Below are 23,471 nucleotides of genomic sequence, written 5' to 3'. Positions count from 1 at the left end.
ATTATCCGAATGGGACAGAAATCGGTAGATGTGATATACATGTAAAGATCAGGAAAATTGGGCTATTTATTCAAGAGCAATAGCTTCACAAATTGAGCAAATCAATAACAATCTTTGCTCCTTATGTAAGCATTTATTCGTCTTGGCACTGCACTGGCTGTTAGAGTTGTTGGACTGCTCCTGAGGGATATCGTGGCAAATTTTGTCTGATTGGCGCGTTAGATCGTCAAAATTCCGAGATGGTTGGAGGGGCCTGTTGTTGTGGCTGTTTTGTTGATGGAGAATTCGTGTTTTGGGTCTTGAACGTAGTAACCCAAGAGTGTTACTTTATTGTGTTAGATCCTAGTGTATATCCACGGAAGATTCGCTTGTTCCTACAGCGATAATACGCCCTAGCGTTTTTTAGATATAGATCACGAACACTGAATGTACCACATAGCTCTCACGTATTGTTGTTCGTCGTGTCGAGTGACCACTCAACCTAGGGACTGTAATGGGACGGCTAATGTCAAAACCTGCAGAACGTGTGAACTTTGAACAAATGTAAAATTGTGTGGTTAAAGTTGATGGTGGCACCTAGCTCCTTTTTTCCTTCTTTTTTGTTTTGTTTTTTAGTGCTGTCCGTCAGTGGTATTGTAAATTTTTTGCTTGTACTCGTACGCTACTCCGATTTCGGTTCTACGGCTTATATTTGAAACAAAGAGGAAAGGCGTTAAGTATATAGTAGTTGGAAAAAGTCGTCCTAAGGAAGGCAAAGATAATCAACATTTTCCATATAATTGTAACTGCGATGAAGTTGTCATAAAGAGATTAATGAAGTTACGACTGTCTAGTTGTCAAGAGGAAAACTGTTATTCTTAATTGAAACTAAATGAGAAACATACTTCGGATGTTCTATTCGAATAATTCGTTTATTACAAAAAGTTCTCTTAAACGGGAAGATACACAAAAGTGTAAAAAGTTACTTTTTTTGATCGCAACAGAAAAATAGAAGAAAGCCAGTAAAGGTGGTAAATTACATCGGTGGTCTTAGTTGTAACGTAATCGTGATACAGTATCAAACAGATACAACAGAAGATAGTAGTTTTCGCTGGATCTAACTTTCTTTACGAAACAAGTTTCCTTAAGTAAATTTACTATTGGAACTGACACACGACCGTAGAGCGAAAAGTTTTATTTTCGGTATAGAATCCATTATCAAATTTAAAGGAAATTAGCCTATGTAGACAGCACGATTTATTTATGAAAGTATACGATAGATAATTCACAGTGCAATCAGCTTTAAATGGTTATAAGTTTTGTATATCGGTGCAAATAATTCCATCCAGCTAGAGTTCAAGTTACCCACACGTTTCTCTAACGCGAGCGCTTCGGTATACATTTTCCCATACTTTGAAATTCACGCATACATATGAGAATTACTTAAGAATTAGGGAATCCCTTATGATAGCAAGACAGTCAGATGCGTCAACTTTAACAGTGGTTATACGTATATTATTTCAGTTAGAAGCTACACTGAAGAGCCAAATAAACTGGTGCACCTGCCTAATATTTGGTAGCACACCCACGTGAATGCAGAAGTGCAGCAGCACGACGCGGAATGGACTCGACTAATGTCTGCAGTAGTGCTCGAAGGAACTGACACCATGAATTCTGCAGAGCTGTCCCTAAATCCGTAAGAGTACGAGGGGGTAGAGATCTCTTCTTATCAGCTTCCCAGAAATGCTGAATAATGTTCACGTGTGGGGAATTTGGTGGCCAGCGGAAGTGTTTAAACTCAGAAGTGTTCTTGGAGTCACTGTGTAGCAATTCGGGTTATGTGGGGTGTCGCAGTGCCCTGTGGGATTGCCCAAGTCTGTCTGAATGCACAATGGACATGAATGGATGCAGGTGATCAGACAGGCTGCTTATGTACATGTCACCTGTCAGAGTCGAATCTAAACGTATCAGGGGTCCCATATCCCTCCAACTGCACACGCCCCACACCATTACAAAGCCTACACCAGCTTGAATTCATGAGGTTGTCTCCATGCCTGTACACGTGCATCCGCTCGATACAATTTGAAACGAGGCTCGCCCGACCAGGCAACATGTTTACACTTATCAACAGTCCAATATCGTTGTTGACGGTCCCAGGCTAGGAGTAAAGCTTTGTTTCGTGTATCTATCAAGGGTACACGAGTAGGCCTTCGGCTCCTAAAGTCCATATCGATGATGATTCGTTGACTGGTTCACACATTGACACTTGTTGATGGTGCAGCATCGAAATTTGCAGCAATTTGCGAAAGGGTTGCACTTCTGTCACGTTGAACGATTCTCTTCAGTCGTCGTTGGTCCCGTCCTTGGAGGATCTTTTTCCGGCCGCAGCGAAGTCAGAGATTTGATGTTTTACCGGATTCCAGATATTCAAGTTGTTCTGCTGGCAGAAGAGCCAGCACCATGTTAGTAGTGGAGGCCGAAATGCACGCGTTTTAGCTCACGCAGGCTGGCGTGAGGAGGGAAGAACTATACTGACGTGAGGTCTGGAACATGACGACTAATTAGAATTCAGAAAGCGGACGTAATTAGTTTGATACTTAACCTTAATCCATTAATGATGAACGTCGCTCTTGACGGTACATGAGTCACAATATTATTTGTTCAGAAGACATAGTAACTGAATATGGCGCCTTGTTAGGTCGTAGCAAATGACGTAGCTGAAGGCTATGCTAAACTGTCGTCTCTGCAAATGAGAGCGTCTGTATACAGTGAACCATCGCTACCAAAGTCGGCTGTACAACTGGGGCGAGTGCTAGGGAGTCTCTCTAGACTAGACCTGCCGTGTGGCGGTGCTCGGTCTGCAATCACTGATAGTGGCGACACGCGGGTCCGACGTATACTAACGGACCGCGGCCGATTTAAAGGCTACCACCTAGCAAGTGTGGTGTCTGGCGGTGACACCACACAAGTCACACTCGTGAAATGGTCATACTGGAAAATCCACAGTTCGTCGCTACCTCGGAGATGACGTGTGCTGTCGCTCGTGCGCCGACTGTAACACTACGTTCAGACTCACTTAAATTCTGATAACCTACCACCGCTCTAACAACTGCGCCAGACACTTGTTATCTTTTATAGGCGTTGCCGACCGCAGCACCGTACTCTGCCTGTTTACATATCTCTGTAATTGAATACACATGCCCAGACCAGTACTTTAGCTCTTCTATGTATTTTCAAGTACCTGGTTGCACAGGGCTAAATGTAGTATATCATAAATCGTGACTGATTACTGAGGCAGCCTAGTACACTGTGTTTCGGTGGACAGAGCCCTCTTTCTCAACTCCATGCAGTCACATGAGAGTCGTTGAGAACGATCCGCACTTGTTAACACACATCCACACAGATGTTTCTCAGATTTACTGTAGTTCAGAGTAATGACATTTATATCAAAAATATTGGCAAGTTGTCTTGTGCAATTAGCTGTCTACATCTGCATGCTTACTCCGCAAGCCACACACAGTAAGGTGCGATGCGTAAGGACGCTTTACCGCAGCTAGTCAGCTAGTCGTTCTACTCGCAAATAGAACGAGGAAAAAACGACTATGTATGTGCCTCCGTATCAGGCCTGATTTCTCATATCTAGTCTCCGTGGTCCCTACGCGAAATGTATGCTGACGGCAGTGGGATCGTTGCGCAGTCAGTTGCAAGCGTCGGTTCTACAAACTATTCAATTAGGGACCGAAATAGGAAACATTATTAATTAACTGTTAAATTAGAGATCGAAATTTTATTCATTAAATAAAAATGGAATCTATGGGATATATTATATACAGTTCCTGTATGAGAAATTTACAAAACAACACTAATTAGAAGAAGCCGTTTGTATATAGGGCACAAAAAAAACTATCTACACAAAATTTTAGTGCGCTTAGAAGAGATAGAAACACTTCCTTGTATGACATAAATGTCACAGGTGAACCATTTGCTTGATAGCTGTCCATGAAGATTTATTCCAGGGGTAGTCAACATTTTCACCTACTGGCCACTTTCGTATCTCTGTTACCAGTAACATTTTCTAGCCACCCACCTGTTCCATAGTAACGATTACATATGAATTAGGAAAATAACTCTACTTCGTAAAATTTATAAAGCATAGTTACAGGAAGTTAAAGCATATAAAATAACTAATTACCAAATACACAATGCGATCAAAAGTATCCGGACACCAGGCTGAAAATGACTTACACGTTCGTGGTGCCCTCCTTCGGTAATGCTGGAATTCAATATGGTGTTGGCCCACCCTTAGTCTTAATGATAGCTTCCGCTCTCGCAGGCATACGTTCAATCAGGTGCCGCAAGGTTTCTTGGGGAATGACAACCATTCTTCACGGAATGCTACACTGAGGAGGGGTATCGATGTCCGTCGGTGAGGCCTGGCACCAAGTCGGCGCCGGCCGGTGCGGCCGAGCTGTTCCAGGCGCTTCAGTCTGGAACCGCCGGTCGCAGGTTCGAATCCTGCCTCGGGCATAGATATGTGTGATGTCCTTAGGTTAGTTAGGTTTAAGTAGTTCGAAGTTCTAGGGGACTGATGACCTCATATGTTCAGTCCAATAGTGCTCAGAGCCATTTGAACCATTTTGAACGAAGTCGGCGTTCCAAAACATTCCGAAGGTGTTCTATAGCAATCAGGTCAGGACTCTGTGCAGGCCAGTCTATTACAGGGATGTTATTGCCTTGTAACCACTCCGTCACAGTTCATGCATTATGAACAGGTATTCGATCGTGTTGAAAGATGTAATCGCCATCCTCGAATTGCTCTTCAACAATGGGAACGAAGAAGATGCTCGAAACATATGTGTAGGCCTTTGCTGTAATGGTGCCACGCAAAACAAAAAGGGGTGCAAGCCATTTCATCAAAAACTCGACCACACCATAACACCACCGCTTCCGACTTTTTCTGTTGGCACTACACATGCTGCCAGATGACGTTCACCGGGCGTTCGCCATACCCACACCCTGCCACCGGATCGCCGCATTGTGTACCGTGATTCGTCACTCCACACGCTTTTCCACTGTTCAATCGTCAGTGTTTACGCTCCTTACACCAAGCGAGGCGTCGTTTGGCATTTACCAACGTGATGTGTGGCTTATGAGCAGCCGCCCGACCATGAAATCCAAGTTTTCTCACCTCCCACTCGCTTCCCAGCCCGGGTTCCCGGGTTCGATTCCCGGCGGGGTCAGGGATTTTCTCTGCCTCGTGATGACTGGGTGTTGTGTGATGTCCTTAGGTTAGTTAGGTTTAAGTAGTTATGAGTTCTAGGGGACTGATGTCCTCAGATGTTTAGTCCTATAGTGCTCAGAGCCGTTTGAACCATTTCACCTCCCACCTAACGGTCATAGTACTTGCAGTGGACCCTGATGCAGTTTGGAATTTGTATGTGATGGTCTGGATAGATGTCTGCCTATTACACGTTACGACCCTCTTCAACTGTCGGCAGTCTCTGTCAGTCAACAGACGAGGTCGGCCTATACCCTTTCCACTTCACTATCATATCGGAAACAGCGGACCTAGGGATGTTTAGGAGTGTGGAAATCTCGCGTACAGACGTATGACACAAGTGACACCCAATCACCTGACCACGTTCAAAGTCCGTGAGTTCCGTGGAGCACACCATTCTGCTCTCTCACGATGTCTAATGATTACAGAAGTCGCTGATATGGAGTACCTGACAGTAGGTGGCAGAACAATGCACCTAATATGATAAACTTATGTTTTTGGGGATGTCCGGATTCTTTTGATCACACAGTGTACTTCATGTCAAAGTTTTATGAAAAGTTAATTTTATTTTTTTTTTCCTTTCTTTTTTTAAAAGTTGTGTTAAGGTCTTATGGGACCAAACTGCTAAGATCATCGGTCCCTAAGCTTACACATTACTTAATCGAACTTAAACTAACTTATGCTGAGGACGACACACACACCCATGCCCGAGGGAGGACTCGAACCTCCGACGGGGGGAGCCTCGCGGATCATGACAAGACGCCCTAGACAACGCGGCTACCGGTTGCACCAAAAGTTAATTAAAATATTTTTAAAATCCTTCCTGCCTACCGTCCATAATGAAACCTGGAACACTCGGTCGTGGGCAGTGGAGATCAGGTTGACAACCACTGAAACACTAATGATGTTCACAGATGGTGTTCATACTGCTGTGTGATGAAAATAGTTTTATAGATGCTGCCGAACTCCTATGGATTTGTCTTGGTAGGAGTAGATAAAGCATTTGGAATACAAGACTGGAATAAGCATTCCAGAAGAGCTGGTTACTGGTTTGGCTGAGACTACAACCATTATGCATGGAGCATGTGGTTGTTCTGAGTATGTTAGACAGCCGTTAGTAAAACCTTCATGGACCCCTAGCCGTCAAACGGTGCAACTGCGACATTTTTGTCACATAGAAAAATTTTGTGAGTTGTGAATATGCTCCTATTAATACCTCTGCTTGCAGAACGCCTTTGGGTTTCCTTATACAGTAGGTACTGGGAGATGAAGAAACTTACGGAGGATAGAGTAGCATAGAGAGCTGCATCAAACCAGTCTCTGGACTGAAGACCACAACAACAACAACAACAACAATGACACAAAGCTACAATTTTTTTTTCCTGGCCTGTCGGTAGGTGACACGCTCAGTTTGCCACGACCGGGGATTTATCTGCGTGTGCAGCTGACGCATGTGTTTTTCTGGGGGTTGTCTGTCTGGGACGCAGAGTCTCTGGATCTGAGCCTGAGCTCGCTATGGTGGAGTCGGCATGAACCGATCCCTGATAGCATCAGTGGGCTGTGTGCGGCAACTTTGCTGGCTGGCCTCAGCCAATAACGTAATGCAATTTTGTAAACGTCTCTATGGGAACGCCTCAGCTGTGTAGACGTCTTCTGTTTTCTCAAGCAGCCAATGGCGCTTCGCAGCTGAAAGCTGGCAACGGGCGCTAGAGCTGCCAGCTATTCCCTTACACTGTCTCAGCTACAGCTGTGGAGGTCTGCTCGCCACATGTGGATGGCGGATGTTTACTTTGGAAAGCATGTCTGCAGTTACTGGAGAGTCGCCACTTCCCAAACACTATGGAGTTTGGCTAGGCCTGTTTCCTGCTACCTCGGTTGGTGGTCGTGGCAAAAATAAACGGGGCGTTATTTCTTGAGAGCGTTACCAAAGTGTCCACCACGGTTCGTGAAAACCCCTGTGTTTTGCTATTGAGCTGGCCGTTGTGGCCGAGCGGCTCTAGGCGCTTCAGTCTGGAACCGCGCTGCTGCTACGGTCGCAAGTTCGAATCCCGCCTCGGGCATGATGTGTAAGATGTCCTTAGGTTAGTTAGGTTTACGTAGTTCTAAGTCTAGGGGACTGACGACCTCAGATGTTAAGTCCCATAGTGCTTAGAGCCGTTTGAAACATTTCAGTTTTGCTATTGAGTTCCCTTAGCGCTCTTTCCATAAGATAGCCTAGTTTATACTGCTGCTTGCTATTCGTCGAAACCCTTTAAGTTGATCAGCATCGCAGTAATACGAAGTTAGCCAGGCAGCATAGTGGTTGGCACATTGTACTATATATATGGATCTGAGCACTATGGGACTTAACATCTGAGGTCATCAGTCCCCTAGAACTTGGAACTACTTAAACCTAACTAACCTAAGGACATCACACACATCCATGTCCGAGGCAGGATTCGATCCTGCGACCGTAGCGGTCGCGCGGTTCCAGACTGAAGCGCGTAGAACCACTCGGCCTCACCGGTCGGCGCAAATTGTACTCTCATTCAAATCCACATACGAACATCCCGGCTCAGGTTCTCCAAATCACTCCAGGTAACTGCCGGGTTGGCTCCCTTGAAAGGGCACGGCCGATATGTCTCCACATCTTGACACTGCCCAACCTCGTACTCTGGTTCTAATGATCTCGATGTCGACGAGGCATTAAAACCTAATCTTCTTTTTTCCAGTAATAAGAACATTGTTGAGTTAGAAATAAAATCAGTAATAATTGGGACAGAATTTTGTGTATTTCCGTTTGTGAGAGATTTGTGTAAATGGTGTGTGTATTTTCTACATTTGCGCATCTTTAATATTTGTCATTATCAGTTAACACTGAGTGCTAAGGATATGCTTTACACTTAGTTAACAAACAGATTTAGTGAATTCAGTGTTCCTGGATACACAGTACCAAAAGTGTGCCAAGAATACCGAATTTCAGACATTGCCCTTCACCACAGACAACGCAGTGGTCGACTACCTTCACTTAACGACCGAGAGCAGCGGCGTTTGCGTAGAGTTGTCAGTGCTAACAGACAAGCAACAGACAGAAATCATTGTGGGACTTACGACGAACGGTCCGTTAGAGCAGTGCGGGGAAATGTGGCGGTAATGGGCTATGGCAGCAGACGACCGTCGCGAGTACTTTTTCTAAGGGCAGGACATCGCTTTCAGCTCCTCTCCTGGTCTTTTGATCATATAGGTTCGATCCTGGTCGACTGTAAAACCGTGACCTGGTCAGATGAGTGCCGATTTCGGTAGATAAGAGCTGGAGTTCGAGTCTGGCGCTGACCCAACAATGCCGTGGACACATGTTGCCAATTAACTAAAAAAACTAAACTCCGTCAGAACAGGCCTTGGAAGATCCAACGGTACCGACCGGCTGCCGTGTCGTCCTCAGCTCACAGGCGTCACTGGATGCGGATATGGAGGGGCATCTGGTCAGCACACCGCTCCCCCGGCCGTATGTCAGTTTACGAGACCGGAGCCGCTACTTCTCAATCAAGTAACACCTCAGTTTGCCTCACAAGGGCTGAGTGCACCCCACTCGCAGACCGGTTGGTCACCCGTCCACGTGGTAGCCTAGCCCGACAGCGCTTAACTTTGGTGATCTGACGGAAACCGGTGTTGCCGCTGCGGCAATCCGATATGTTACTTACAAAGCTACCGGTGTGAGATCCGTACCAGATAGCGTTGATAGAAGAGATAGAGAAGATCCAACGGAGAGCAGCGCGCTTTGTTACAGGATCATTTAGAAATCGCGAAAGTGTTACGGAGATGATAGATAAACTCCAGTGGAAGAGTCTGCAGGAGAGACGCTCAGTAGCTCGGTACGGGCTTTTGTTGAAGTTTCGAGAACATACCTTCACCGAGGAGTCAAGCAGTATATTGCTCCCTCCTACGTATATCTCGCGAAGAGACCATGAGGATAAAATCGGAGAGATTACAGCCCACACAGAGGCATACCGACAATCCTTCTTTCCACGAACAATACGAGACTGGAATAGAAGGGAGAACCGATAGAGGTACTCAGGGTACCCTCCGCTACACACCGTCAGGTGGCTTGCGGAGTATGGATGTAGATGTAGATGAAATAGATGAAAGCACTGTGAAATCTGGTGGTGGCTACATAATTGTATGGGCTGTGTTTACATGGAATGCACTGGGTCCTGGTTATGCTCATCTAGTTGGAGACCATTTGCAGCTACGTATGGACATCATGTTCCCAAACAAAGTTGCAGTTTTTATGGAGACAATGTGCCATGTCGCCAGACTACAACTGTTGGCCCTTGGTTTAAAGAACTTTCAAGACAATTCGAGTGCATATATGGGCACCCAGATTACCCAGCATGAATCACATCGCACATTTGTGGGGCGTAACCTTGAGATCAGTTCTTTCACAAAATTCTGCAAATTCTGCACATAATTTAGCAATTATGGACGGCTACAGAGGCATAATGGCTCAATATTTCTGCAGGGGACTCCCAACGAATAGTTGTGTTCATGGCGCATCGAGTTGCCGCACTAAGAGATTAGGAGGCACCCCATGACTTTCATCGCCTCAGTGCGTATAGAGAGACTTTTGACGCTTGAAGTGCTATTCTTATTGTAATACCGATTTCTAGGTAGACAAAACTACTGTCGACTCCAGTAAGTGCCTCTGGGGTGATTTATAATGCTTATAGAGTTCAAAGAATTCGTTTGGTTTTAGTTAAAAGACAAATGGAATTTTGTGTCCTGTTACAGAATCTGTAATTTAAATTTTTGCTAATTTATTTGATGCACAGGGTGTCCTACTCAAACCTCCCTGACTTCAAGGCCCCAGGGGAGATAAACCACAGTAGATACGACAGTGAAAAATGCACCACATTGTACAGCATCTCAAAGAATTTTTATTCCCGCGTCAGAAGTGCAAAGTATCGTCGCCAGAGTGAAGCATGGTCGCATGAAGTGAAAATGACGACTCCACAGCAGCGCGCGGAAGCAGTAGTGTGGTTTGCAGAAACAAAATCGCCGATTACTGTGTAAAGAAATTATCGTCGTGCGTATGAATGTGATACACCTGATGTGAAAACAGTTAAGGAATGGTATAGGAAGTTTCTGGAAACAGGAGGTATTCGGAAACATCCTGACGGTGCACGTTACGGAGTTTCAGGACATCAGACAAACGTTTCTCAGAAGCCCACATAAGTCAGTTCGTCAAGCATCTAGGCAACTTGATGTACCTCGATCAACATTGCATCGTGTAGTTCACCAGCGTCTTCGTATCTGTGCTTACTGAGTGCAAATTCTGCAACATCTGACCCCGAACGACAAATCATGCCGATAACAATTTGCTGTGGATATACTGCAGCTTATTGATATGGATGCCAGCTTCCTGGAAAAATGTTTATTCTCAGATGAGGCAACCTTTCATCTATCAAGAAGGGTTAATAGGCATAATGTTCGGATTTGGGGTTTGCAAATTCGCACATTGTCATTGAACATGTTCGTGATAGCCCTAAACTAAACGTCTGGTGCTGGCCAATGCACCACAGCATTGTTGGACCGTTGTTCTTTGCGGAACAAACACTGAATGAGTCACTGTATATGGACATGCTAGAGCAGTTTGTGTACCCTCTGATACAAGACTTGCAACACAACATCATTTTTCAACAAGATGGAGCTCTGCCGCATTGGTCAACGGATGTCCACAAGTTCCTGGATAATAAATTTCCCAATCGTTGGATCGGACATGGAGGACCCATTGCCTGGCCACCACGTCCACCCGACATTACGCCACTTGGTTTGTTCATGTGAGGGTTCGTGAAGGTCCGAGTGTATGCGACCAAAGCGGACGACATTCCTGCGTTGCGACATCGTATCACTAATGCGATTGCAACAGTAACAGAGGAAATGTTACAAAGAACTCGGCAAGAAATTGAATGTAGACTCGAGATTCTTCGTGCTGCAAGTGGTTCACATGTTGAGGTGTATTCATGATAAACAAATAAATTATTTGAGATGCTCTACAATGTGGTGCATTTTTCATTGTATCTAATGTGTCTTCTCTTCCTGGGTCTTTGAAATCAGAGAGATTTGAGTGGGACACCCTGTATTTCTACATCTACGTGATTACTCTGCTATTCACAATAAAGTGCCTGGCAGAGGGTTCAATGAAACACCTTCAAGCTGTCTCTCTACCGTTCCACTCTCCAACGGCACGCGGGAAAAACGAGCATTAAATTTTTTCTGTGCGAGCCCTCATTTCTCTTATTTTACCGTGATGACCATTTCTCCCTATATAGGTGGGTGCAAACACAATGTTTTCGCAATCGGAGGATTGAAATTTCATGAGAAGATCCCGTCGCAACGAAAAGCGCCTTTGTTTTAATGATTGCCACTCCCATTCACGTATCATGTCTGTTGCACTATCTCCCCTATTCCACGATAATACAAAACGAGCTGCCCTTCTTTGTACTTTTTCGGTGTCATCCGTCAGTCCCACCTGATGCAAATCCCACACCGCACAGCAGTACTCCAGAATAGGGCGGACAAGCCTAGTGTAAGCAGGCTCTTTAGTAGACCTGTTGCACCTTCTAAGTGTTCTGCCAATGAATCGCAGTCTTTGGTTTGTTCTACCACAACATTATCTATGTGATCGTTCCAATTTAGGTTATTTGTAATTATAATCCCTAAGTATTTAGTTGAATTTACAGCCCTCAGATTTGTGTAACTTATCGCGTTATCGAAATTTAGCTGATTTCTTTTAGTACTCGTGTGAATAACTTCGCACTTTTCTTTAGTCAGGGTCAATTGCCACTTTTCGCCCCATACAGATATCTTATCTAAATCATTTTGCAAGTCGTTTTGATCATTAGATGACTTTACAAGATGACAAATGACAGCATCATCTGCAAACAATCTAAGACGGCTACTCAGATTGTCTCCTATGTCGTCAATAGAGATCAGGAACAATAGAGGGCCTGTAACACTTCCTTGGGGAACGCCGGATATTACTTCTGTTTTACTCCATGACTTTCCGTCCATTACTACGAACTGTGACCTTTCTGACAGGAAATCACGAATCCAGTCGCACAACTGGGGTGATACTCCATAGGCACGCAGTTTGATTAGAAGACGCTTGTGAGAAACGGTGTCGAAAGCCTTCTGGAAATCTAAAAATATGGAATCAATTTGACATCCCCTGTCGATAGCACTTATTACTTCATGAGTACAAAGAGCTAGTTGTGTTTCACAAGAACGATATTTTCTGAATCCGTGTTGACTATATGTCAATAAATCGTTTTCTTCGAGGTACTTCATAATGTTCGTATACAGTATATGTTCGAAAACCCTGCTGAAAATCGACGTTAGTGATATAGGCCTGTAATTGAGCGGATTACTCCTACTTCCCTTTTTGGGTATTGGTGTGACTTGAGCAATTTTCCCGTCTTTAGGTACGGATCTTTCTGTGAGCGAGTGGTTGCACATAATTGTTAAATATGGAGCTATTTTATCAGCATACTCTGAGAAGAACCTGACTGGTATACAATCTGGACCGGAGGCCTTGCCTTTATTGAGTGATTTAAGCTGCTTTGTTACACCGAGGATATCTACTTCTATGTTTCTCATCTAGGCAGTTGTTCTTGATTGGAATTCAGGAATATTTACTTCGCCTTCTTTGGTGATAGAGTTTCGGAAAACCGTGTTTAATAACTCTGCTTTGGTGGCACTGTCATCAATGACTTCACCGTTGTTATCGAGCAGTGAAGGTATTGATTGTGTCTTGCCACTGGTGTGCTTTACATATGACCAGAATCTCTTTGGGTTTTCTGCAAGATTTCGAGACAGAATTTCGTTGTGGAAATTATTAAAAGCATCTCGCATTGAAATACGCGATGTATTTCGAACTTCTGTAGAACTTGGCCAATCTTGGGGATTTTGCGTTCTTTTAAATTTGGCATGCTTTATTCGTTGCTACTGCAACAACGATCTGACCCGTTTTGTGTACCGTGAGGGGTCGGTACCATCACTTATTAATTTATGTGGTATATATCTCTCAAATGCTGTCGATACTATCTCTTTGAAAACATTCCACAACTTTTTTACACTTACATGATATTTTGCGAAAGAATAATGGATTTCTACTGCTAATGTTAAACCTCTGGTTTAGTCAGTTAATCCAGGACCCATCTCCTTAAATTCCCACCTTTTTGCAGTTTCTTCAGTTTTAATCTACAGTTCATAACCAATAGATTGTGATCAAAGTCCACATCTGCCACTGGAAATGTCTTACAGTTGAAAACCTGGTTCCTAAATCTCTGTCTTACCATTATATAATCTATCTGATACCTTATAGTATCTCCAGGATTGTTCCATGTATACAACCCTTCTTTTATGATTCTTGAACCAAGTGTTAGCTATGATTAAGTTATGCTCTGTGCAAAATTCTACAAGCCGGCTTCCTCTTTCATTTCTTCCCCGCAATCCATATTCACCTACTACGTTTCCTTCTCTCCGTTTTCCTACTATCGAATTCCAGTCACCCATGACTATTAAATTTTCGTCCCCCTTCACTACCTGAATAATTTCTTTTATCTCATCATACATTTCAACAATTTCTTCATCATCTGCAGAGCTACTTGGCATATAAACTTGTACTACTGCAGTAGGCGTGAGCTTCGTGTCTATCTTGGCCACAATAATGCGTTCACTGTGCTGTTTGTAGTAGCTTACCCGCACTCCTATTTTTTTTAATTTATTATTAAACCTGCTCCTGCATTACCCCTATTTCATTCTGTATTTATAAACCTGTATTCACCTGACCAAAAGTCTTGTTCCTCCTGCCACCGAACTTCACTAATTCCCACTATATCCAACTTTAACCTATCCATTTCCCTTTTTAAATTTTCTAACCTACGTCACGTCGAAATGAAGTGTAAGCTAGAGACAAATAGAGATGGAGAGCTGCCAGTCAGTCGAAAGATCGAAGATGGAAAGTACACGAGCAACTATCGCAATTATCTTACGTGGTGTAGAAAATCACGGAAGATCTAAAAGTGAATATCTACAGGTGTTTTTTGTACCTGATTCCTCGAATGACAGTAGAGTCAACAGCCTTCGGTGCATAAACGTGAAGCGCGTGTATCCCAGAATCAAACTTACCTTTGATGTAGATAGGACGTTCGTCTGGTACTCCAGGCCTGGCGGTCATACGGTAATGAACTTCGTAAAGCGGCAGGAAACTTCGAGCTTCGTTGAACCAGACGTGGTAGTAGAAGCCGTAGAGCACGTCGGCGAGAGCGAACATTGACGACGCCTCTGGCTGTTGCTTCTCACACTGCGCGCTGAAGTCGTCGCGAAAGGCGAGGTACTGCCCGTGATACGACAGCAGGCGATCATTCAACAGCGGCAGCCTGTTGACGCACGAGCGGCGAGGTTGAACGTTAAAAGCAAATAAAACAAACACGCCAAATCATGTACAGTGCAAGCAAGAACGTAAAAATGTGCATGATGGAATTTTCGCTCTGCAGCGGAATGTGTACGCTTATTTCAAACTCCCTGGCAGATTAAAACTGCTTACTGGACTGCGATTAGAACCGTCGAGTATTTTTTTTTTTTTAAGTAAAGGTATTTCCTTGTGATGAGCTACAGTGATAAACATAGTGGTCCATTCATCGTGACCGGACCGAATATCTCACAAAATAAGCGTCAAACGAAAAAAACTACAAAGAACGAAATTTGTCTAGATTGAAGGGGGAAACTAGATGGCGCTATGGTTGGCCCGCTAGATCGCGCTGCCATAGGTCAAACGGGTATCAACTGCGTTTTTTAAAGTAGCAATCCCCACTTTTTATTACATATTCGCGTAGTACGTAAAGAAATATGAATGTTTTAGATGGACCACTCTTTTCGATTTGTGATAGATGGCGCTGTAATAGTCACAAGCATATGGCTCACAATTTTAGACGAACATTTGGTAACAGTTCGGTTTTTTAAATTAAAATACAGAACGTAGGTACGTTTGAACATTTTATTTCGGTTGTTCCAATGTGATACATGTACCTTTGTGAACTTATCATTTCTGAGAACGCATGCTGTTACAACGTGATTACCTGTAAATACCACATTAATGCAATCAATGCTCAAAATTATGTCTGTCAACCTCAATGCATTTGGCACTACGTGTAACGACATTCCTCTCAACAACGAGTAGTTCGCCTTCCGTAATGTTCGCACATGCATTGTCAATGCGCTGAGGCATGTTGTCAGGCGTTGTCGGTGGATCACGATAGCAAATATCCTTCAACTTTCCCCACAGAAAGAAATCCGGGGACGTCAGATCCGGTGAACGTGCGGGCCATGCTATGGTGCTTCGACGACCAATCCACCTGTTATGAAATATGCTATTCAATACCGCTTCAACCGCACGCGAGCTATGTGCCGGACATCCATCATGTTGGAAGTACATCGGGATTCTGTCATGAAGTGAAACATTCTGTAGCAACATCGGTAGAACATTACGTAGGAAATCAGCATACATTGCACCATTTAGATTGCCATCGATTAAATGGGGGCCAATTATCCTTGCTCTAATAATGCCGCACCATACATTAACCCACCAAGGTCCCTGATATTTCACTTGTCGGGGCCATCGTGGATTTTCCGGTTGCCCAATAGTGCATATTATGCCTGTTTACGTTACCGCTGTTGGTGAATGATGCTTCATCGCTAAATAGAACGCGTGCAAAAAATCTGTAATGGTCCCGTAATTTCTCTTGTTCCCAGTGGCAGAATTGTACACGACGTTCAAAGTCGTCGCCATGCAAATCCTGGTGCATAGAAATATGGTACGGGTGCAATCGAAGCTGATGTTGCATTCTCAACACCGACGTTTTGATTCCCGATTCGCGCGCAATTTGACTGCTACTGATGTGCGGATTAGCCGCGACTGCAGCTTTAACACCTACTTGGGCATCATCATTTGTTACAGGTCGTGGTTGACGTTTCACATGTGACTGAACGCTTCCTGTTTCCTTAAATAACGTAACTATCCGGACACTTAGATGATGTCGTCCAGGGTACCGAGCAGCATACATAGCACACGCCCGTTGGGCATTTTGATTACAATAGCCATACATCAACACGGTATCGACCTTTTCCGCAGTTGGTAAACGGTCCATTTTAACACGGGTAATGTATCACGAAGCAAATGCCTTCCGCACTGGCGGAATGTTACGTGATACCACGTACTTATACGTTTGTGACTATTACAGCGCCATCTATCACAAAGCGAAAAAAGTGGTCCAACTAAAACATTCATATTTCTTTACATACTACACGAATATGTAATAATAAATGGGGGTTCCTGTTTTAAGAAATGCAGTTGATATCCGATGGACCTATGGCAGCGCCATCTAGCGGGCCAACCATAGCGCCATCTGGTTTCCCCCTTCAAAAAAATGGTTCAAATGGCTCTGAGCACTATGGGACTTAACTTCTCAGGTCATCAGTCCCCTAGAACTTAGAAATAGTTAAACCTAACTAACCTAAAGACATCACACACATCCACGCTCGAGGCAGGATTCGAACCTGCGACCGTAGAGGTCGCGCGGTTCCAGACTATAGCGCCTAGAACCGCTCACCCACTCTGGCCGGCTTTCCCCCTTCAAGCGACGAGTTTCGTTCTTTGTAGTTTTTTCGTTTGACGCTTATTTCGTGAGATATTTGGCCCAGTCATTATCAATGGGGCACCCTGTATAACGTTAAACAAATGTTGATGTAATTTTTTATCTTTGCCAACAGGTTCTGCTATTTATCTACATAAAGCACGGAACTTTAACGAACGCCAATAGCAGCATACATTTTTCATCCACAGAAGACGTACACGAATGTCTATGTCCTGTTTTATTCCCCCCATCTCCGGACAATCCAAGCCAAGGCACGCTCCCGACTCCGTCTCCTCAAGCTCCTTTCCGGCAGTACGTGGGGTCTGGACCACTCCACCATACTCCACGCCTATAAATCCCTCATCCGCCCTATCCTCTGTTACGCCCATCCGGCCTGGATCTCCGCCCCCCCTACCTTCAGATCTTTGAACGCCATGCCCTCTGCCTCGCCTATCGCATTCGTCTCCCCTCCACCACGCGGATCCTGTACGACCTAATTCCGTTCCCCCACCTCCTACTTTTCCTCGAACAGATACGGATCCTCTACACCTCCCGTAAACTCGATCCTCCTCACCTGCTTGTCTCACCTATTCTCTCCCACCCCTGTCCGTTGCCGCGCCTGTATTCCCACGTCCCACCTGCTCTCCATCTCTCCACCCTCCTTACCCTCTCCCAAGGTGGCTTCCACCAGCTCCTCCTCCTACCAAATTTGATCCTCCCCCCTCTTCCTGTGTTTGTTCCTTTGGGCACCCTCCTTCCCTTCTCCTTCCCTCCCTCCTCCCTTTCTCCCCACTCCTCCCCCAGGCTTCCCCTACCCCCGTCCCTCTACTCCTCGTCCCATCTCCTCTGCCATTGGCATCCTTGCTCTCCCATCTCCCTCCTCCTCACCCTTCTCACCCTCTTGGCAGGTCCCTGGACTCGCACACGTTACGTGAACATTCGCGCGCCTGAGATCATCGCCATCCGTTTCTCGTGTGTGCCGTCGTGTTTTGTGTTTAGTGTTCACCGTAACACTCCATCGTTCACATGTGCCATCGACATCATCAGTGTTAGTGCGTCGTCACAACAGTTTATAGTGTGGATTATCGTCGAGTGTGAACGGCTCCATGGTTTTGTATTTATGTGGCTACTGTTTTATTACCTGCCATTATGTAAATTACGTCTATTCCTTCTGTGTTATTACACAGGGTGGTCAGAAATAGTCTGAAAAGTTTGTGATGGTGTTGCAAGGTATATTGTCGTGAGAAATAATTCTTAAAAAAAAATTCGATACCTAGCGCTGTTTCCGAGATAATAGCACTGAATTTAAACAGTCAGTTACGTGATGAAATTTCAAGCTCGCCGCCAGATACAATTATCGTCAGTTGGTGTCAGCGTCGATGGTAGCACACGAAACTGCTCAACCTTTGAGTCGGTTCGATGCTTACCACCATCACATGTCCCATTTTTATATAATTTTTTTGGTTTTCGGGAAAGCAAACCAAGAACACGATCGCCAACCCCGTTTCTTGAACCTGCACACTCAGTAACTTGACTGGATAACTTCAGTGTTAATTAACTCAGAAACAGCGCAATGTGTCTAATTTTCTTTGTGACATTTATTTCTGAGTGTAACCTGCCCTGTAACACCCTTAGACGCTTTTCAGACTTTTCCTGACCACCCTGTGTACAGGGTGAGTCACTAAGTGCTGCCAGCTAGAATAAAACCGAATGTATGATAGTAGCTGAAAAGTTTGTGGGACATATGTTGCATGGGAAAACAGGGATCACAATATGACGTTGGTTTTTTGTTGCTCGGTGGGGTCGCTTTAGAGATATGAAGCTCACCTTCGTTTTTTAAATGGGATGCTATAGTTTGGCACTTGTTTTTGACGGCGGCTATCGAGGCGAATCCAATGATGTGTAAACGTAAGGTCTTTGAAGGTCAACGAAGATCAAAAATGTGGTTGTTGTTGTTGTGGTCTTCAGTCCTGAGACTGGATTGATGCAGCTCTCCATGCTACTCTATGCTGCGCAAGCTTCTTCATCTCCCAGTACCTACTGCAGCCTACATCTTTCTGAATCTGCTTAGTGTATTCATCTCTTGGTCTCCCTCTAAGATTTTTACCCTCCGCGCTGCCCTCCAGTACTAAATTGGTGATCCCTTGATGCCTTAGAACATGTCCTACCAACCGGTCCCTTCTTCTTGTCACGTTGTGCCACAAACTCCTCTTCTCCCCAATTCTATTCAATACCTCCTCATTAGTTATGTGATCTACCCATCTAATCTTCATCATTCTTCTGTAGCACCACATTTCGAAAGCTTCTATTCTCTGCATGCCTTAACTATTTATCGTCCATGTTTCACCTCCATACATGGCAACACTCCAAACAAATACTTTCAGAAACGACTTCCTGACACTTAAATTTATACTCGATGTTAACAAATTTCTCTTCTTCAGAAACGCTTTCCTTGCCATTGCTATCTACATTTTATATTCTCTCTACTTCGACCATCATCAGTTATTTTCCTCCCCAAATAGCAAAATTCCTTTCCTAATCTAATTACGTCAGCATCACCCGATTTAATTCGACTACATTCCACGATCCTCGTTTTGCTTTTGTTGATGTTCATCTTATATCCTCCTTTCAAGACACTGTCCATTCCGTTCAACTGCTCTTCCAAGTCCTTTGCTGTCTCTGGCAGAATTACAATGTCATCGGCGAACCTCAAAGTTTTTATTTCTTCTCCATGGATTTTAATACCTACTCCGAACTTTTCTTTTGTTTCCTTTACTGCCTGCTCAGTATACAGATTGAATAACATCGGGGAGAGGCTACAACCCTGTCTTACTCCCTTCTCAAACACTGCTTCCCTTTCATGTCCCTCGACTGTTACAACTGCTTTCTGGTTTCTGTACAAATTGTAAATAGCCTTTCCCTCCCTGTATTTTAACCCTGCCACGTTCACAATTTGAAAGAGAGTATTCCAGTCAACATTGTCAAAAGATTTCTCTATGTCTAAAAATGCTAGAAACGTAGGTTTGCCTTTCCTTAATCTTTCTTCTAAGATAAGTCGTAGGGTCAGTATTGCCTCACGTGTATGTAGTATGAGCGATCATTTACAGAAGATGTTCGAAGTGATGACCATTGGTAACTATGCAGTGCTGCAATCTTCTTATCATGTATTGAGCGATATTCCTTATCACTTCGGCACTTATCGAAGCACATGCTCTGACAATTCTCTCTCGTATATCATGCAAATAGTAAATATTCGCCGAATACGGCCTATCCATCCAACGTGCCATCGATATGTAAACACCATTCGACGCTTTCACAATACATCACTAATGGGAACGACATGACTAGTATCGTCGAATCAAGCGAATGTGAAAGACGTATTCCTTCGAAGAATACGTCGATATGCTTCTCATTTACAGAGACTGCCAACTAAATTCAGTGAGATCTAGAGAGTTATTCGCTGAAAGATATCCCCAACGTACGCACCCTACACGTGTGTATGATGAATTGAGAACAACTGGATCAAAAATGGATCTGAGCACTATGGGACTTAACATCTAGGGACGTCAGTCCCCTAGAACTTACAACTACTTAAACCTAACTAACCTAAGGACATCACACACATCCATGCCCGAGTCAGGATTCGAACCTGCGACCGTAGCTGTGGCGCGGTTCCAGACTGAAGCGCCTAGAACCGCTCGGCCACATGCAACTGGTTCTTCAACGCATCAGGAACATATCCAGCAAAGGGTAGTTACTAACGAGGGAACGGAAATTGGTACTCTTGCAACTGTGGTTTCGAGATCCTTGTGTTCGCGCCAAATCGCAAGGGAATCTAGCATGAGCCAGAGTAGTGTTGTTCATGTTCTGCATCGCCATAAATATCAACCTTACCATATCAGTCTCCACCAAGAATTAACTGCTACAGATTGTATGCATCACATTGAATTCTGCCGATGGACTCAACTTCATATTCAGAGGGATGACACATTTATTAAACTGCTTTTATTTACTCGCGAGGCTACAATCACAAACCTTAGAAATGATAATTTGCATAACATGCCTTATTGGGAAACTGAAAATCCATGTTGGCTGCGACAAGCTGCACACCGAAAACCATGGTCGGTGAATGCATGGCGTGGGATTCGGGACGACAGACTTATTTCAACGAAGGTAATCTTAATGGTAGGAAGTACACCACATTCCTGCTAGAAGTGTTACGTCTGTTATTGGAAGAAATACCTTTAAGAACAGAAAGTTGTATCAAGACGATGGGTATCCGGCACATTTTCGCTGATGGCTATAAATGGTTTGCAGAGAGAATTCCGAAACTTTTGGATTGCACGCGGAGGAGATGTGTCGTGGCCAGCTCGTTCGCCATACATGACGCCTCTGAATTTTTTCTTGTGGGGAATCGTAAAACACATTGTTTATAAATACGTTCCAACTACAGATGAAGATGTGCGAGAGAGTATTGTCAGAGCATGTGCTTCGGTAAGTCCCGATGTGATAAGGAATACCACCCAATCCATGAAAAGAAGATTGCAGCACTGCACTGATACCAATGGTCATCACTTCGAACACCTTCTGTAAATGGAGGATCATGCCCCCTTTGTGACCTTCGTTGACTTTCAAGACCCTTACTGTTACACATCACTGGATTCGTCTCAATAGCCGCTGTCAGAAAATAAGTACCTGACTATGGCATCCCATTAAAAAGAAAAAAAAACACAGTGGATCTTCATACCTCCATAGCAGCCGCACCTAGCAACGAAAAACTAATGTCATAGTATGGCCTCCGTTGTCCCATGCAACATTTGTCCCACAAAGTTTCCAGTTCGTATCATACTTTCGGAGTTATTCTTGGTGGCAACAGTTAGTGACTCACTGTATAGTCTGAACTGATTTTAAATGTATACAGAGTGGTCCAGAAAAATGTAGACACTCGTCGATAGTCAATATTAACAAAACAAAATGACATTCCGTTACAATTTTTGCACGAGTGGAGGGTTATTTTACGTGTTTAAAATGACCCCCATTAGCAGCCAAGCAACGTCGATTCCTCTCTACTGTTGACCTAACTACGACTGCCAGTGTAGCCAGAGGTATGCCCAAGATATCATTGTTTAGATGAATTATAAAAACATAGGTAGTACACGAAAGCTACAGTACTCCCTCTAGTAAAAGTAGTAACACCGTTCATTATAGTAGTTTGCTCTGCTCATCTGTTGCGTATCATGTGACCCATTTGAAGACAAAATACAATATCAAAAATTGAAGACCAAACGGAATCCCGTAATGACCAGTTGCTGTAACCATCTCCTTCAGTATCATCCATTACTAACGTTTGTTTGCTCTATCCTGAATTAAATAATCTCAGCAGTTTGTGTAACAGTTAAGCAAAAATTGATTCAAGAGTCATAATGAGTATGATAAAATAGTTTAGATAGTTTGATAAAATAGTTTAGATAAGTAGTTTAGACGTGAAGAGAATAGAAGCATTCGAAATATGGCGCTAAGGAAGAATGCTGAAGATCAGATGGGTAGATCACGTAATTAATGAGGAGGTACTGAATAGAATTGTGGCACAACTTGACTGGAAGGGATCGGTTGGTAGGACACGTTCTGAGTCATCAAGGGATCTCCAATTTAGTACTGCAGGGAAGTGCGGAGGGTAAAATTCATAGAGGGAGACCAAGGGATGAATACACTAAGCAGATTCAAAGGGATATAGGTTGCATTAGTTATTCGGAGATGAAGATGCTTGCACAGGATTGAGTAGCTTGGAGAGGTGCATCAAACCAGTCTCTGGACTGTAGACGACACCACAAAAAAAAAAAAAAAAAAAAAAAAAAGTGGCTCTCAGCACTATGAGACTTAACTTCTGAGGTAATAAGTCCCCTAGAACTTAGAACTACTTAAACCTAACTAACCTAAGGACAACACACACAACCATGCCCGAGGCAGGATTCGAACCTGCGACCGTAGCGGTCGCGCGGTTCCAGACTGTAGCGCCTAGAACCTCTCGGCCACCCCGGCCGGCACAACACAACATTGAGTCTAACATAGGTTTCAATGTACACTGCTTTATACCTTATTATATACTTCCCAGGCGACTTCTTGTCTTCTTCCACCTTGTAATTCGCTGTCTGCTCGCTGACGTATTGCATATCCTGTATCCAACCCCTTAATTTGGTGTGTAGCATGTCCCTCATATGCTCCACATGATTAATCCAGGTACTGAGTAGCTCATCATTCGGGTGAGTATCCTGAGAAACACAGAGAATAATTCAAATTACTGGCATAATATTCGCAAACAGCAGCCAGTCTTAACTTACACTTATAGGTAGCGCTATTACGTAACATTGAAATTGTGGCCGGCATATGGACTAACACTCAGTTTTCTACAGCCATTGCAACATGAATCCAAAATAAGTGTCTAGTGATGTCTTATTAAATACAGACAATTTTCAACCTATAACAACATATAAGAGAGTTCCAATTATTTCTAGGTAGCAACAGTATGAAGATAACACGATCTA

General features: G+C 43.9%; 1 protein-coding gene across 1 annotated transcript in view; it reads right to left on the bottom strand.

The window, feature by feature from the left end:
* Positions 1–23,471, bottom strand: part of LOC124716727 — a 196,940-nt gene that overhangs the window by 96,360 nt on the left and 77,109 nt on the right. The window contains exons 5-6 of the mRNA XM_047243270.1: positions 23,023–23,198; positions 14,426–14,676 (exon numbers count right to left, since the gene is read on the bottom strand). Of these exons, the coding sequence (XP_047099226.1) occupies positions 14,426–14,676; positions 23,023–23,198 (427 nt within the window). The remainder of the gene's footprint in view (positions 1–14,425; positions 14,677–23,022; positions 23,199–23,471) is intronic.

Source organism: Schistocerca piceifrons, chromosome 9 (assembly GCF_021461385.2).
Source record: "Schistocerca piceifrons isolate TAMUIC-IGC-003096 chromosome 9, iqSchPice1.1, whole genome shotgun sequence".
Lineage (NCBI taxonomy): Eukaryota > Metazoa > Arthropoda > Insecta > Orthoptera > Acrididae > Schistocerca > Schistocerca piceifrons.
Note: the sequence above shows the minus strand (reverse complement) of the source record. Positions and strands in the feature narration are given on the sequence as shown.